Source organism: Phocoena phocoena, chromosome 14 (assembly GCF_963924675.1).
Source record: "Phocoena phocoena chromosome 14, mPhoPho1.1, whole genome shotgun sequence".
Lineage (NCBI taxonomy): Eukaryota > Metazoa > Chordata > Mammalia > Artiodactyla > Phocoenidae > Phocoena > Phocoena phocoena.
Window position 1 is genome coordinate 8,381,540 of NC_089232.1, and position 18,688 is coordinate 8,400,227.

General features: G+C 43.9%; 1 protein-coding gene, 1 non-coding gene and 1 pseudogene across 2 annotated transcripts in view; 2 read left to right on the top strand and 1 right to left on the bottom strand.

The window, feature by feature from the left end:
- Positions 1-18,688, bottom strand: part of VWA3B (von Willebrand factor A domain containing 3B) — a 205,397-nt gene that overhangs the window by 151,075 nt on the left and 35,634 nt on the right. Inside the window, exon 6 of the mRNA XM_065891066.1 lies at positions 11,574-11,689. Within this exon, the coding sequence (XP_065747138.1) occupies positions 11,574-11,689 (116 nt within the window). The remainder of the gene's footprint in view (positions 1-11,573; positions 11,690-18,688) is intronic.
- Positions 519-641, top strand: LOC136134299 (small nucleolar RNA SNORA71). Its single transcript, XR_010656573.1, has one exon. It is a non-coding gene; the product is annotated as a small nucleolar RNA SNORA71 (small nucleolar RNA).
- Positions 1,609-2,054, top strand: LOC136133916 (protein mago nashi homolog 2 pseudogene; annotated as a pseudogene).

An 18,688-nucleotide genomic window follows, 5' to 3' on the forward strand; every position in this document is an offset into this window, starting at 1 on the left:
AAGTCACAAAATAAGCTTTAGCAAATGTAAGGAAACTGAAATCATACCAAGTATCTTTTCTAACCATAATAGTATGAAACTAGAAATTAATCAAAAGAGGAAAATGGAAAATCCACAAATGTGTGGAAATTAAACAACACACTCCTGAACAAATGAGTCAAAAAAGACATCAAAAGAGAAATCAAAAAATCTTGAAACAAATAGAAATGGAAAATCAGAACAAAAAAATATCAAAACTTATGGAGTGCAGCAAAAGCCATTCTAAGAGGGAAATGTATAGCAACAGCACCTACATTTAAAAGATAAAAAGAAAGATCACAGATAAAGGACCTAACTTTACACCTCAAGGAACTAAAGAACTAAATGAGCCCAAAGATGGCAGAAGTAACAAAGATCAGAGCAGAAATAAACGAAATATAGACAGGGAAAGCAATAGAAAAGATCAACAAAACTAAGATGGTATTCTGAAAAGATAAAATTGACAAACCTTTAGCTAGACTAAGAAAAAAGAGCAAAGACTCAGTGATCATGGGTTGCCTGTGCCCTGGTCATCGATAGTACAGGGAGAGGAGTTACTGAAAGACATTTTTCCATGTTTGAAGGGCCCAGTTGTCCCTTCCAAACCCTGGATCTTTCACACACTCTCTTTTTTCTCCTGCCATTCCCTTCAGAGCTCAGGCCTTTGCTGCCCCCCTCCGTGATATGGTGACCAGGCTAGCGCCCTGATTGCAGGGGTTCACTTTGTCTTTGAAGTTAAGGAGTCTCTTGGCAGAAACCAGTCAATACATCTATATTTGGATCTCACACTGGAACGAGTTCAGATCGGTTCGGTGGGAGGTAGAAACCCTGTGACAGTGCCTTTGCTTAGTAGACTCCACAGATGCAACATGGTGCCCCCAAGAGGCATGTCTGGCTCCCAGATAACAGGTCAGCCTTAGATCTGGAGATTGTTGAGGAAGTCCCATGAGTCAGTGACCTTGGGGTGACCTGGGATCTGGGATTGCTGGTATATCTCCCCAAGATTCCTATTGTTCGTGGACACCAGTGGGGCAGAGAATGGACAGTGAGGTCTCCATGTGAAGAGCTCCCTGCTGCCTGCTCAGAGCATCACAGGAGAACTGTTCACTCAGCATGAGAGATCAGGGGCAAAGCGCTGGGACTGGGGGCTTGGCGTCCCCTTTAGCTGGCTCTGAGTCCTGACAGCAGTGCCCTTGGAGGGCCAGGGAAGGCTGGCCCTGGTCCCTCTGCTGTGCCTGGATGACTTCAATAACCAAGAGTTTTTTTCTTGAGTTGGCAGCTGTTCGTCATCATCATTTTCTCTCCATCCATCCATTCAATAAACCATATGGACCCACTCACTCCCCAAAAAAGAGCAAAGACTCAAATAAAATTAGAAATGAAATCTAAATATGACACAATAGAAATACAAAGGACCATAAGAGACTATTATAAATAATCACATGCCAACAAATTGGATAACCTAAAAGAATGGATAAATTCCTAGAAATATAGAAACTACCAACACTGAATCATGAAAAAAAAGAAAATCTGGGCCAGGTGCCTGGAGGCACGTCGGCTGGGCCTTTGGTGGGCTTTTCGGGGACAAGGATGGCTATGGCCAGTGATTTCTACCTATGCTACTACGTAGGGCACAAGGGCAAGTTTGGATACGAGTTTCTGGAGCTTTAGTTTTGGCCAGACTGAAAACTTAGATATGCCAACAACAGCAATTATAAAAATGATGTCATGATCAGAAGGGAGGCCTATGTACACAAGAGTGTAATGGAAGAACTGAAGAGAATTATTGATGACAGTAAATTACAAAAGAAGATGATGCTTTGTGGCCTACCTCTGACAGGGCTGGCCAACAGGAGCTTGAAATTGTAATTGGAGATGAACACATTTCTTTTACTACATCAAAAATAGGTTCTCTTATTGATGTTAATCAGTCAAACTATCCTGAAGGCCTTCGAGTATTTTACTATTTGGTACAGGACGTGAAATGTTTAGTTTTTAGTCATACTGGATTACATTTCAAGATTAAACCAATCTAAATTGTAAAAAAAAAAAAAAAAAAAATCTGAACAGATTAAGAATTAATACCAATCCTCCTCAAGCTCTTCCAAAAAACTGAAAAAGAGGGAGCACTTCCAAGCTCATTTTATGAGGCCAGCACTACCCTTATACCAAAGCCAAATAATGACACTACAAGAAAAGTTTATTATAGACTAATATCACTAATGAATATGTATGCAAAAATTCTCAACAAAATACTAGCAAACCAAATTCAACATCACATTAAAAGGTTCATACACCATGATCAAGTAGGATTTATCCCTGGGATGCAAAGATTGTTCAACATACACAAATTAATAAATGTGATACACCAAATCATGATTCTCTCAATAGATGTAGAAAAAGCATTTCACAAAATTCAACATTCTTTCATGATAAATGAACATGAAGTGAACTCTCAAGAAATTGGGTACAGAAGGAATATACCTCAACATAATAAAAACCATATATGACAAACTCACAGCTAACATACTCAGTGGTGAAAGGTTGAAAGCTTTCCCACTAAGATCAGGAACAAGAAAAGAGTTTCCACTCTCACTACTCCCATTCAGCACAGCACTGGAAGTCCCAGCAAGAGCAATAAGGCAAGAAAAATAAATAAATACATCCAAATCAGACAGGCAGAAGTAAAACAGTCTCTGTTTGCAGATGATATGATCTTAAAAACTCCACCTAAAAACCTATTACAACTAATAAACAAATTCAGTAAAGTTGCAGGATACAAAATTAACAGGCAAAAATCAGTTGTGTTTCTATATACTAACAACAAATTATCTGAAAAAGACATAAAGAAAACAATCCTACTTACAATAGCATCAAAAATAATAAAATACTTAGAAATAAATTTAACCAAGATGTTGAAAGATCTGTACACTGACAAATTATAAGACTGATAAAATAAATTGATGAAGACACAAATAAATGGAAAAATATCTCTTGTATGTGAATTAGAATAATTAATATTGTTAAAATGTCTATATTACCAAAAGCCATCTATAGATTCAAGGCAATTCCTATTAAAATTCCAAAGGGGGCTTCCCTGGTGGCACAGTGGTTAAGAATCTGCCTGCCAATGCAGGGGACAGGGGTTCGAGCCCTGGTCCGGGAAGATCCCACATGCCGTGGAGCAACTAAGCCCGTGCGCCACAACTACTGAGCCTGTGCTCTAGAGCCCACGAGCCACAACTATTGAGTACGTGTGCCACAGCTCCTGAAGCCCGCACGCCTAGGGCCTGTGCTCCCAACAAGAGTAGCCCCCGCTTGCTGCAACTAGAGAAAGCCCGTGAGTAGCAACGAAGACCCAACGCAGCCAAAAATTAAATAAATTAATCAATTAATTTTTTAAAATTCCAAAGGCATTTTTCACAGAAAAGAAAAAACAATCCTAAAATTCATATGGAACCACATAAGACCCTGAATATCCAAAGCAATCCTGGGAAATAAGAACAAAGCTGGAGGCATCATGATTCCTGATTTCAAGCTCTATTACAACACAATAGTAATCAAAACAATATGGTACTGGCATAAAAGTGACACACAGACCAATGGAACTGAATAAAGAACCCAGAAATAAACCCATGCATATACAGAAAACTAATACCTGACAAGGGAGCCAAGAATCCTCAACAGAAAAATTATAGTCTCTTCAATAAATGGTGTTGGAAAAACTGAATATGCCCATGTGGAAGAATGAAATTGGACCCCTATATTACACCACTCACCAAATTAACTTGAAACAGATTAAAGACTTAAACATAAGACTTGAAACTGTAAAATACTAGAGGAAAACATAGGGGAAAAGCTCCTTGATACTGGTTTTGGCAACAATTTTTTTGGATATGACACCAATAGAGCAAGCAACAAAAGCAAAAATAAACAAGTGGGGCTACATCAAACTAAAAATCTTCTGCACAGCAAAAGAAACAATCAGCAAAATAAAAGTCAACTTACAGAATGGAAGTAAATATTTACAAACCATCTATCTTAGAGGAAGTTAATATGCAAAATATGTAAGGAACTCATACAACTTAATAGCAAAATACAAACAATCCAATTAAAATGGACAAAGGATTTGAATAGATATTTTTCCAGAAAAGACATACAAATGGCCAAATATTATTTACAATATTCAAGACATGGAAGTAACCGAAGCATCCACTGACAGATGAATGGATAAAGAAAATGTGATTTTATATATTTTTTATGGGTCCAAAAATTTGAAGTATATCAATGTAATATTACTCATCCATGAGAAAGAAGGAAATCCTGTCATTTGCAACAACATGGATGGACCTTGAGGGCATTATGCTAAGTGAAATAAGCCAGATAGAGAAAGACAAATACTGTATGACCTCACTTATATGTGGAAACAAAAAAAGCCAAACTCATAGAAAGAGAGAGTAGAATGGTGGTTGCCAGGGGCTGGGGCTGAGAGAAATGGGGAGAAATTGGCCAAAGGGTACAAACTTTCAGTTACTAGATGAATAAGTCCTGGGGATCTAATGTACAGTGTGGTGACTATATTTAACAATACAGTATTATACACTTGAAGGTTTCTAATTGAATGTTCTCACCACACACAAAAAAACGTAATTATGTGAGGTGATGGATGCATTAACTAAGCTTATTGTGGTAATCATTTCACAATATATATGTGCATTACATTGTACACCTTAAATTTTCTCAATACTATATGTCAATTTTATCTCAATAAAGCTGGTGGAATAAAAGAAACCTCTGAGCAACCAGGCAAAAAGATAAAGTCGCTTACAAAAGAAAAAAATCAAGTTGGCCTTGGATTTCTTCTCAGCAGCACACACTACGAGAAGACACTGCAGCACCACCCATAACACACACAAGACAAACAAAAAGTGAGCCAAGGGCGTTCTATCCAGCCAAGCTGTCCTTTAAGTATAAAAACGTAGAAAAGAACATTTGGAAACCCTGGGAATATTGCTCCTCTGATTCCCTCCTTAAGGAAACTATTAGAAGATAAATTTTAGCCAACCAAGAAGTGGCTGGGGAAACCAAAGGAGATGGACTACAAGTGAGAACAGAATGTACTTAATAGCAGAAATATTAAAACTAAAACAAACATGGGAATTGGGATGACAGAAGAAAAGTGAAGGTGATAAAAAAAAACTTAGTCTTTAAGGGCTTCCCTGGTGGCACAGTGGTTGAGAGTCTGCCTGCCGATACAGGGGACACAGGTTTGTGCCCCGGTCCAGGAAGATCCCACATGCCACGGAGCGGCTGCACCCGCGAGCCATGGCCACTGAGCCTGCGCGTCCGGAGCCTGTTGCTCCGCAACGGGAGAAGAACTTAGTCTTTAAGTTGCTTACCTAGTAGTAATAACGGTAGGGTAACCCACAGGATGCTGATGGTCATGGCAGTAACAGCAGTTATAATTATTGACTGGCTAACCATGAGCCAGGTACTACATAAAACACTGTGTGTGTGTGTGTGTGTGTGTGTGTGTGTATACACACAGTGTTTCATACAGTGTATACACACATATACTCATATATACACACACGCATATATATATATATATTCCTAACAACCCATAAGGTAAACATCATCATCCCCATTCATAACTAAGAAAGCTAAAGCTCAGATTAGTTAAGTACCTCAACCACGATCACACAGCTAAGTGACAAATCCAAACCCAGGCCTGACTCCAAAGCCCAGGCTCTTGATTTTACTGCATTTGCGTTCATTGAACATAGGACAGAGCCTTATTCCTCTCTGCCTCCTCATCATTTAACACAACTAATATAATATAGCATAATATAATATAATATAATAATAACAATCAATTTTCCCCATTTTATAGATGAAGAAAGGAAGCAGAAAGGTTAAATGACTTTCCCAAAGTTACACAGCTACGTAATCGACGGGGCAGCTAGCATGGCTCTAGAGCAGTGCTATCCAATACTAATTCAATGGTAGGTGAACCACAAGTATGATTTCCAATTTTCTAGTAGCCAAATCTTAGAAAAAACTTAATTTTATTAATATATTTGACATAATCCATATGTTCCTATTATCATTGTGACATATAATCTATATTAGAAACTACTCATGTCATAATTTACGTGTTTTCCTCACTCAGTCTTTGAAATCCAGGGTGTATTTTATACTTACAGCACATCTCAAATCGGACTCACATTTCCATGCTCAGTAGCCACATGTGGTCAGTGGCTCCCATATTTAACAGAGCAGCTCCAAAGCTACATGTGGCACCAACTTAACAACACACGAACTCTCCATTTTCCATTCTCCAGCATTGATTCCTGAAGTGTTATTTTATAAAATCAAAAAACAAAGTAACTAGGTATATTATCTACCTCCACAGAAAACCCATCCTGGGGTTAGGGTTTCACTCTTATAAAAAGGTCGTATTTATGCGTGTCGTTGGATCATATTTTTGATGGTAATCTGTTCTCCCTATACTTTCTCTTCCCTACCCACTCCCTCCACATTCAAGCAGCCATTCTCTCCTTGCCCCAAAGAAGGCAGAGCAGAAAGCTGAAACAGGCTGCAAGACATTCTGGCTTTTTCCTTTTAAGCCTAACCCCTGAGGAGAGGCACTGGGGTTTACAGAGCAGGCAGCTTTAAGAAGCAGGAGGTAGAGAGGAGTCATCCCAGATTAGAAGGACGTTCCCCTTGGCTTGGGGGAGAGGAGGAGAGCATCCCAGGAGAGGGTGGGAACTGGCTCCGTGTCTTTGCAGCACCTTGGGAGCAAGGCACAGGGTGAACCAGGGGTGGGGCAGAGTCTGCAAACAACTCCCACATCCAAAGCCAGCACGGGATTAGCAGAGAACTGCTCAACCTAGAGTGGCTATGAGACGGGGACAATGGGTATTTATAGGGCGGTTTGCAGGAAGAGATGTCTAATTACTAGAGACCCCTCCCGATGCCTTAGCACTGCCTAGGATCTCCAAGCTGTGGGAAAAGCTCAGGAGGAGTCCCTGGGAATGACTGGGGTTAATTTCCCCGCAATCCACTGGGATAGAAGGGCACTGGAATCAAAAATTAAACTGAATTCTAGAAATCAAAGAAAGTGTCTGGCTGGACTTGTTTTTGTGACCAGACATTCATATCTGCCACCTAGGGGGCCTCACTTGAGCCTGCCAGAGGCAGTGGGCAGTGTCCCCCCACAAACCATTACACCGGAGCCAGTTCATCTCCAGTGGATGGCTGTGACCCAGGAGGAACTGGAGCGCTGAGGGGTGTGGCCTCTCAGAAGTCACTGCTGACTTGGGGAACACCAGTGGCCTGGGATGAAACCGAGTTTCAAAGAATATCACGGAATACGTTTAAGTCCTGATCAGACACAAAGCAATCAGCAAAAAGGCCACTTGTTGGAGTTTGCTTAAATGATGAGTTTCCCTGACTCCCTGAGAAGACCCAGAAATAGAGGGGTGGAGAAGATGATTTTCAGGCCACTATTTCAGACTCTGAGGAAAGAAGGACTATTTCAGCAGCAGCAGTAGCCATAGCTCTACTAGCCAGAACAGATGAAGACCATCACTGCGGCCAAGCCCTGGCTAACACTGTAACAGGAAGAACAAATCTGACTCCATGTTAGATCTGTTCCTTTTACTTTAACCCGTTGTGCTTTGTTGCTTGTGCTTAATCATGCTGGCTCTGCACCTTTTGTAAGAGAATGTTGCCTATGGCCTGAAGTATACAGGATAGCCTACTCTCAGGGCTCTGACCTTTAAGAGTCCATTCACACAGAGATGAATAACATTTGCCTTGTTGGAGGTTTACAGGAACCTGACCTATGTGGACAGCTGCAAGAGCAAAGGAATCCAAAACAAGAAGTCTGCAACAACTAACCACACCCCTCCCTCACCTGGCCTTTAAAAGTGCTTCGCTGAAACCCTTCAAGGAGTTTGGGGTTTTTTCGGCACAAGCCACCCATCTCCTTGTGTGTCCCTGCAGTAAACCTTTCTCTACTCCAAACTCCGACATTTCAGTACTGTTTGGCCTCACTATGGATCAGGCACATGAACTTGCATTCAGTAACACCATGTTTAAAGACTTTAGGAAGATAGGCAGGAGCACTGTCCACAGATCTCTACAAGCCAGGTGTCAAGACAAGGAGACCCCCGCTACCTGCCCATCAGGACTGCTAGGAGACTGTGGGGGAGGGAGAGCCCAGACCCAGGGCAAGAATGGAGAAAGTGTTGCTCAGTCCTGGAGAGAAATCTTTTCCAAGGAAAAATGCCTGGAGTTCGGCGAAAGTCAACATGCCTCTGTTTTATTTTGCTTATAAGTGAGATGAATATTTCACAGTACACAGAGACTGTGAAGAGAACCCACACTCATTAACGGGGAAGGAAAGCCAAACTTCAGGGGACTGGGTGGCTCAGAGGAGCTCAGAGGTAGCATCATCACTCTGGTCCCATAGCAATCTAGGCTCTGTTGGCACCCTTTCCCCTCCCCAGTAAATAGTCAAAGAGAGTACTTAAACAGAGAAAGAGGCAAGGACACCTACATGGAAGGTGCTGGCTACACAACAAAGCAGCCACCCCCCTGCTGTATGCCCCGTGAATATAAGCATGAGCAGGGACCCACCCAACTCTGGGCGGAAAGCCAAGGGGAAGGATGGCCATGAGGAGGAAGAGTGTAGAGCTACAGCTTCAGGTCAGCGTCACCTGCCATATTAGATCCCCCACCCTTCTTACATCTAAATCACAGATCCTGCTCCCCCCAGTGAGGGGAGTCCATCCGAGGCTGATGGAGCATTCCTACACGGAATGGAGCCTGCGCCGGAAGAAAGCAGAATTTCTAAGGCAGAAGGTCATCCCTGGAAGGGAAAGGGGAGAAGTCTACTCAGTGCCCAGGTTCATGAACTCAACTCCTGGGAGCCTGAGATTATGACCCACCCGGCCAAGTGCTGCCACCGTCCTGGGATCCCGGTGCAAGCCACTGCTCTAGCCCCACCCTCATGCAGGTGAGAAGCCATTCCTTTCTAGAAACAGAGAGATTTGCTTCAGGAGATGTGGATGGCTGGGATCATGTCATGAGATAGTATGAGATATTGCACCCTACACACACACACACACGAATATTATTCAGCCCTTAAAAGGAAGGAAATTCTGACTCATGCTATGACATGGATGAACCTTGAGAACATTATGCTAAATAAAGTAAGCCAGTCACAAAATGACACGTATTGTATGACTCCACTTATATGGGGCATCTAGAGCGGTCAGATTCAGAGACAGAAAGTAGGATGTTAAGTGCTGAGGGCTGTGGGGAGGGACAAATGGGAAGTTGTTTAATGGGTACACAGTTTCAATTTTCCAAAATGGAGAGAGTTCTGGAGACTGGGTTGCACAACAAGGTGAATGTACTTGACACCTCACTACTGAATTTAGGGAATACACTTAACACTTAGAAATGGTTACAATGGTAAATTTCATGTTATGTACATTTCACAACAATTTTTAAAACTATTATTTTGACTACAGAGGTGTTTTGCATTGATGTGGTACATGGGGTGATGGTAACTCACAGGCTAAAAAGCCAACTATCTAGAAACCTCAAAGTCAGAAACAGCAGGACATTTCTTTCAGTTGCCAGTTCACTTTTCTGAGCAATGCTTCTCTAGCCCCTCACTTGATAGTCTGTCCTTTCTACACAACCAAAGGCAAAATTATCTCCCGAGGAGACACCCTCCCTTCCCAAACTAGAGAGGGTCTGAGGAAACTCATACTGATAAATGCTTGAGACAAATGATGGAGAAGCAGGGAGGGGAAACTGATCAGGGAAAGACTGGAGAACTGCCTCTGAGCCCGAGTGAGGTTGAAAACCACACATTTTCCAAACAAAAATTGTCTCAAGAATTTCTGGCCAGTTTTTGAGTGGGAGAGGTAGGCTCTGAAATGCTGGCATTCCTGGGACATTCTGATGGATTGAGGAGACAAGATCACATATTTAGGATCTGGGACACTCTTCCCAAATTCAGAACATGTGATCACTGAAATGGCATTAGAATGGCAGGCCACGCTCTGAGCATTTCATTCTAAGAAAAATGTTTTTATCTGTAATTTGATTCGTATGCTTCACAGGGGTTGGAAAGACGGTGGTTGTTGAAAATGTAAGCTATGCAGCCAGACATGCTTCCCTCTATAACTAAGTTGCCAAGGAACACATAGGCCCAAATGAAACCCCATTTATGGTCATTGGCACACCTTGGGGAGCTGGTGACATCTCACATTCTTTAACTTCATTGATTCATTGCCCACTAGGCTTAATCTTGTAAATTACTTTCAAAGGCATGGCATACATCCCAAATTACTTTTTTTCTTAGATTAGCATCAATCTTGCTTATCAACTGACATTTTCTCAAATTCCCTGGAAATATCCACCTCACCATCAGAGCAAAGCTGTAAGTTACCTAAGGCAGCGGCCCTGACGAGCTCGACGGGAACCTCTCCCCAGCTCTGCTTTGGGGCACTAAGAATCTGAATCCACAAAGTGTGTGTCTCGGACGCACTCTGTGATTCAACCCCCTGCCTGGGTCTCCACCTGACCCCCTAGCCCGGGATTGCAAATGCTTCCTACCCAGTCCCAGGTTCCTTCTCCCAGGAGCCTTTGCAACACTGTTATGTAAACAGAGGAAACTTGCAAGCACTTGTACCCTGCAGCTTCTCCCCCAGCCCCAAACAACCCCCAAAGAGTAATTCCTGCCTTGTTTGAAGCTAGAAGTCCTTCTGTTGATTAGTAAAAACGAGCAGGAAGGTGGAGGTGGGGATGGGCTTTCTCAGACTTCTAACTACCCCTGCGCTGCATCATGTCACAGTCCCACAGGAGCTGCCGTCCCTGCTCTTCTCGGCGGCGTTTACTCAGTGTATTTGGCACTTGGCAATTTCATCAGCTCCCCGAAGAAACTCCCATCTCCTGCTTTCTGAGGAACCTTCTAGTGCTGGTTTCCCGAATCACAGTACTATTTCTCACTTATTTCCTGACCTCGTTCTCTACGCCTGTTAAACTCTCTGATCACATGCTTTGAATGAAAGGGGAAGTTCATTCAGCCTCCATAGAGGTTCCTGTGTGGCCTTGGCCCTCACAAGAGGCAGGTCCATCCCTCATGTGCATCTAGAAACACCGCCATCACTGATGAGGAAGCAACAGAAAACCCACAAGAAGTGAGGGCATCCTCGCTACATCTTCCAGCCAACCTGGGCAACAGAGCAGCTCTGCCTTGCCAAGAACTAAGAGTGCGCTGACACGCCTGGGGCCAGGTCTCCAGAAGTTTCCCAAGTTAAGAAACACATCTCACTGAGGCCACTTCCCTAGGTAATACACTTATGCCTGGTTGCCAGGCTGCCAAATTCCCCACTGACATCCATGAACTCTGCCCTTGCACCACAGGAATAATACAAAAGGTACGGTGAGTCCTGCCCTAGAGCTAAGGCTAGGGATCATCTGAAGTTATTAAGACATAAAGTACACTGTTTCTTTTCCATCTCAGGTACCTGGAGGGAGTTTTCCTTTCAGTTTCCTTGAATTCCAAGTAATTACACTGTCGCCATCCTTAATGGGGAAGGCAGGAAGTTCCACGCACTCTGTTCTCTCTGCAAATGCATGGAATCTGAAACGGGAAGAGATATGCCACATCAGGCTAGTAAGTGGTATCTGCGCATTAACTATTCATCCTCCCAAGACTGGGAACTTGCTCTTCCGTGGTGCTAGGCATCTTCCAAGTGTTCACTGCTTTTCCCTGTGCCTTGTCAAGTCCCACAAATAAAAGACAGGAAGGTGGAAGACACCAGAGAATTGCGGAGCCATTGGGATTTTAACTGATGACTCTTCTGTTCATGAGTGGATACTTAGCTCAACCAAATGGTATTTATTGACCCTGGAAAAATGATACCCTGTGCTTAGACTTATCTTTTTGTTCCCAGGGTTCAATCATGTAAACACAGTTTGGACAGGCCCAGAGGCTAATGAGGGGCCCAACAGTGCCCAGAGCCCTGCGGGTTCACTGTTGAAAGCTGGTGACAAGAGGCAGCGTTGGCTCATCTGCCCACTGCTGATGGGCTTCAGTCAACTTTCACTTGGCAAATACACACCTCCCCAGGACCTGAGCATCAGCACTAATGAAAAGAGCTCAGTGTGGGCACGTTTTCAAGGCAGCCTCTCAGAGTGTGGTCCTAGGAGCAGCCGCAGCACCCGGGAGCTGGCTAGGGATGCACATTCCCCGGGCCCCACCTGAGCTGCCGACTCAGAATATGCACTTTAACAAGATCCCCAGGGGATTCATAAGCCGCTTGAAGCTAAAAAAGCACTCATGTACCAATGTTCATAGCAGCACTATTCACAACAGTCAAGACATGGAAGCAACCTAAATGTCCACTGACAGAGGAATGCATAGAGAAGATGTGGCACATATACACAGTGGAATATTCCTCAGCCATAAAAAAGAATGAAGTAATGCCATTTGCAGCAACATGGATGGACCTAGAGGTTATCATACGAAGTGAAGTAAGCCAAAGACAAATATCATACGATATCACTTATACGTGGAATCTAAAAAAAAAGATACAAATGAACTTATTCACAAAACAGAAATAGACTCATAGCATAGAAGACAAACTTATAGTGACCAAAGGGGGAAGGGAGGGAGGCATAAATTAGGAGTTTGGGATTAAAATATGTACACTACTGTATATAAAATAGATAACCAACAAGGACCTACTGTATAGCACAGGGAACTATACTCAATATCTTGTAATAACCTATAATGGAAAAGAATCTAAAAAAGAATATATATATATACACATGTATATATATATACACATATATGTGTATAAAACTGAATCACTTTGCCGTATACCTGAAACTAACACACCATTGGAAATCAACTGTATTTCAATTAAAAAGATTTTTTAAGCACTGGTATAGTGTTCCAGGCGATGATGGGCTAAACTGTACCCTCAAAGCCAGTTGTCTGGAATCCAAAAAGTCAGTAATAGCAGGAAATTTCCTTCAGATGGCAGAGGAGATCTCTGAGTACTGCTCCTGCGGCCTCTCAAGAGCACCATCCCTGCCTATCGCCACTCATGACGCAAAAAGAATCCTGAAACGTGAGCTGGGACGGACAGAAGGATGGGCAGATGGCGGGAGAGGTCTGGGGGCCTTGCCTGGGCCATAGAAGGCCTCAGTCTCGTCTATTTCTAAAGGGTTTCAGGTGACACTGGGACAATGAAAGCAGGGGCTTCCTCCGAAACAGAAATGCCCAGTTTCCTTCATCCCATTGTTACCAACCTGGGTTCTCAGACTCTTTAATCAATGGAAATTGATAAAAGAGGCCAGAGAAATTCCGGCAAGGCTTTATTGGTACTCTTGCTGCAGCACAAGGGCATGAAAACAAGTAGCAGGTTCCCTTGCTAAGCAGTGAAGGTGGAGGCGGATCAGTGGGTGGGGCTGGAGGGGGGGCTTAGGTGGTCTACCCACCCCCTTGGTGGCGCCGTGCCCAGGGATCATGCTCAGGACCCTGCTTTTGCTCCCAGGCCCTCAGAAATGGCAGCTGGGTTTTGGCCTTTTTGTATTTTATTGTTCATAATTTGCCCCGACTACCCATGCATGCAGTTATTTTTAGTCCCTTAGAGTTCCTCTGTATTCTGTTGCCGGAGGAGACGTTTGTCCAGCTGCAGGCACTGCGGTAAAGGGTCCCAGGTCCCCACCTGTCTCACCACGACCTCCCTGCAGGACAGACGGGGGGATGATCGAGGTTTGTCCTGACAGGCCTCACACTCTGAGTGCCAAAGGCCTTTGCCCAGAATTTTCTACTCTGAAGAACAGGGCAGACATTTCCTCTGGCTAATACAGCCTCGCCTGTGCAGAAAGCAAATCACGATTAAGTCAGGCTCTTTGGAGAGTCCGAAGAGTGTAGCGCTGTGTCTGAGAGCTGGTGGCTCTGTCCAGACACAGCCTCAGGCACCGGGGGACACAGAGTCCAGCCTCCCTGCAAGCTGAAATGCTCAGGACACGCCCTTTACAGTTTGATAATAACTGCTCTTCAGCTGGGGCTCAACAGCAAAAGATGCACTGAGACCATCCAGGACCCCCCGGAGGAGGTGGGCTGGCAGGTAGCAGAGCAGGCAGGGGCACAGCTGGTCGTGGGTTGGCCTCACTTCCCAGGACTAGAGGAGGGACAGAAGGGCCCGGGTGTAGAATCCTTCTGCAGAATCCGCTCTCCACGGAGCATGACCTGAAAGTCAGGGGCTGAACTGCAGCTTCTCCCGTGTTAAATTACTCCCTGGCCTCTCACCTTCCCAGAGAGTGTCCCACATGAGCTGAGCAGAGGATCAGCAAGAAAGGTGGCCCTGCCAGCTGGGTTTTTCTCTCTCCACTAGCAAAAGTGGGGGCAGTGAGCCCCTTCTGTATTTGGGGGTTTCAAGAGTCCAGAATTGAAGCCAAGCACCTGCTGTTAAAAGATTTCAAAGCGCTTTATGAGAAGCCAGAGCACTGGTCTTCAGAATCACCAGGGATCCTGTTAAAAATGCATATCCCTGTTCCTCCCTAGACCCTGAAAATCAGAATCTCTGGGACTGTGGTCAAGATATCTGCATTTTAATCAAGATTCCTAGGTAGTGAAAGGCTTTGCAAAGTGAAAGCCTAACTGCATATTCCCAGACTCCCCTCTACTGTGCAAAATCAGCCTGCAAGGTGAAGCCCACGTCTCCCAGGCCAATATCATGAGCAGCTAAATTTGAGAACAAGTGCTCAAGAGTGGGCATTTTACCCATTTTAGACAGGCTGACTTAGGAAAGAACTCAGTCATTCTCCTTGTTACCACATAAGTAGCTGGTCTCTCTCTACAAGAGACACAAACTCTCTCACATGCACAGATAGGGTTGTTTTGAAATGTAGGTATTATTATTATTCAGGTATAGTGAGGCCAACAGATCAGGAGACAGCTACCATTGAAAAGATAGTTTACAAGGAGATCTTCAAGATGGTGGAGGAGTAAGACGTGGAGATCACCTTCCTCCCCACAGATACACCAGAAATACATTTACACGTGGAACAACTCCTACAGAACACCTACTGAATGCTGGCAGAAGACCTCAGACTTCCCAAAAGGCAAGAAACTCCCCACGCACCTGGGTAGGGCAAAAGAAAAAAGGAAAAACAGAGACAAAAGAATAGGGATGGGACCTGCACCTCTGGGAGGGAGCTGTGAAGGAGGAAAGGTTCCCACACACTAGGAAGCCCCTTCGCAGGCGGAGACTGCAGGTGGCGGAGGGGGAAAGCTTCGGAGCCGCGGAGGAGAGCGCAGCAACAAGGGTGCGGAGGGCTAAGCAGAGAGACTGCCGCACAGAGGATCAGGGCCGACCGGCACTCACCAGCCCCAGAGGCTTGTCTGCTCACCCGCCGGGGCGGGTGGGGGCTGGGAGCTGAGGCTCGGGCTTCAGAGGTTGGATCCCAGGGAGAGGACTGGGGTTGGCTGCGGGAACACAGCCTGAAGCGGGTTAGTGCACCACGGCTAGCCGGGAGGGAGTCCAGGAAAAAGTCTGGAGCTGCCGAAGAGGCAAGAGAACATTGTTACAGGGTGCGTGAGGAGAGGGGATTCAGAGCACTGCCTAAATGAGCTCCAGAGACAGGGGCGAGCCGCGGCTATCAGCGTGGACCGCAGAGACGCTAAGGCTGCTGCTACCGCCACCAAGAAGCCTGTGTGCGCGCACAGGTCACTCTCCACAGCTCCCCTCCCAGGAGCCTGTGCAGCCCGCCACTGCCAGGGTCCCATGATCCAGGGACAACTTCCCTGAGAACACATGGCACGCTTCAGGCTGGTGCAACGTCACGCTGGCCTCTGCCGCCGCAGGCTCACCCCACATCCGTACCCCTCCCTCCCCCCAGCCTGAGTGAGCCAGAGCCCCCGAATCAGCTGCTTCTTTAACCCCGTCCTGTCTGAGCCAACAACAGATGCCCTCAGGTGACCTACATGCAGAGGCCGGGCCAAATCCAAAGCTGAACCCCAGGAGCTGTGGGAACAAAGAAGAGAAAGGGAAATCTCTTCCAGCAGCCTCAGGAGCAGCGGATTAAAGCTCCACAATCAACCTGATGTACCTGCATCTGTGGAATACCTGAATCATCCCAAATTGAGGAGGTGGACTTTGGGGGCAATGGTAGACTTGGGGTTTGCTTCCTGCATCGAATTTGTTCCTGGTTTTATGTTTATCTTAGTTTAGTATTTAGAGTTTATTATCACTGGTAGATTTGTTTATTGATTTGGTTGCTCTTCCTTTTTTTTTTTAAAAAAATATATATATGTTTTTTTTTCTTTTTCTCTTTTTCCGAGTGTGTATGTGTATGCTTCCTTGTGTGATTTTGTCTGTATAGCTTTCCTTTTACAATTTGTCCTAGGGTTTTGTCTGTCCATTTTTTTTTTTAGTATAGTTTTTCCCATTCATCATTGGTGGATTTGTTTCTTGGTTTGGTTGCTCTCTTTCTTTCTTTTTTTAAATTACATTTTAATATTTTAAAATAATTTTTAAAATATTTTATTTTAATAACTTTATTTTATTTATGTTTTTCTTTCTATTTTTCTCCCTTCTCTTCTGAGCCATGTGGTTGACAGGGTCTTGGTGCTCCAGCCAGGTGTCAGGCCTGTGCCTCTGAGGTAGGAGAGCTGAGTTCAGGACATTGGTCCACCAGAGACCTCCCAGCTCCATGGAATATCAAATGGTGAAAGCTCTCCCAGAGATCTCCATCTCAACGCTAAGACCCAGCTCCACTCAATGACCAGCAAGCTACAGTGCTGGACACCCTATGCCAAACAACTAGCAAGACAGGAACACAACCCCACTGATTAGCAGAGAGGCTGCCTAAAATCGTAATAATGTCACAGACACCCGAAAACACACCACTGGATGCGGTCCTGCCCACTAGTAAGACAAGATCCAGCCTCATCCACGAGAACACAGGCACTAGTCCCCTCCACCAAGAAGCCTACACAACCCACTGAACCAACCTTAGCCACTGGGGGCAGACACTAAAAACAACGGGAACTACAGACCTGCAGCCTGTGAAAAGGAGACCACAAACACAGTAAGTTAAGTAAAATGAGAAGACAGAGAAACACACACCAGATGAAGGAGTAAGGTAAAAACCCACCAGACCAAACAAATGAAGAGGAAACAGGAAGTCTACCTGAAAAAGAACACACAGTAATAACAGTAAAGATGATCCAAAATCTTGGAAATAGAAAGGAGAAATTAGAAGAAATGTTTAACAAGGACCTAGAAGAATGAAGAGCTAACAAACAATGATGAACAACACAGTAAATGAAATTAAAAATACTCTAGATGGGATCAATAGCAGAATAACTGAGGCAGAAGAACGGATAAGTGACCTGGAAGATAAAATAGTGGAAATAACTACTGCAGAGCAGAATAAAGAAAAATAATGAAGAGAATTGAGGACAGTCTCAGAGACCTCTGGGACAACATTAAACACACCAACATTTGAATTATAGGGGTACCAGAAAAGAAGAAGAAAGGGACTGATAAAATACTTGAAGAGATTATACTTGAAAACTTCCCTAATATGGGAAAGGAAATAGTCAATCAAGTCCAGGAAGTGCAGAGTCCCATACAGGATAAATCCAAGGAGAAACATGCCAAGACATATTAATCAAACTATCAAAAATTAAATACAGAGAAAAAATATTAAAAGCAGCAAGGGAAAAACAATAAATAACATACAAGGGAATCCCCATAAGGTTAAGAGCTAATCTTTAAGCAGAAACTCTGCAAGCCAGAAGGGAGTGGCAGGACATATTTTAAGTGATGAAAGGGAAGAACCTACAACCAAGATTACACTACCCAGCAAGAATCTCACTCAGATTCGACGGAGAAGTTAAAACCTTTACAGATAAGCAAAAACTAAGAGAATTCAGCACCACAAAACCAGCTTTACAACAAATGCTGAAGAAACTTCTCTAAGCAGGAAACACAAGAGAAGGAAAAGACCTAGAATAACAAACCTAAAACAGTTAAGAAAATGGTAATAGGAACATATCGATAATTACCTTAAATGTAAATGCTCCAACCAAAACACACAGACTGGCTGAATGGATACAAAAACAAGACCCATATATATGCTGTCTACAAGAGACCCACTTCAGACCTAGGGACACATACAGATGGAAAGTGAGGGGATGGAAAAAGATATTCCATGCAAATGGAAATCAAAAGAAAGCTGGAGTAGCAGTAGTCATATCAGATAAAATAGACTTTAAAATGTAGACTATTACAAGAGACAAAGAAGGAGACTACATAATGATCAAGGGATCAATTCAAGAAGAAGATACAGCAATTGTAAATATTTATGCACCCAACATAGGAGCACCTCAATACATAAGGCAAATGCTAACAGCCATAAAAGGGGAAATCGACAGTAACACAATCATAGTAGGGGACTTTAACACCCCACTTTCACCAATGGACAGATCATCCAAAATGAAAATAAATAAGGAAACACAAGCTTTAAATGACACATTAAACACGACAGACTTAATTGATATTTATAGGACATTCCATCCAAAGACAACAGAATACACTATCTTCTCAAGTGCTCATGG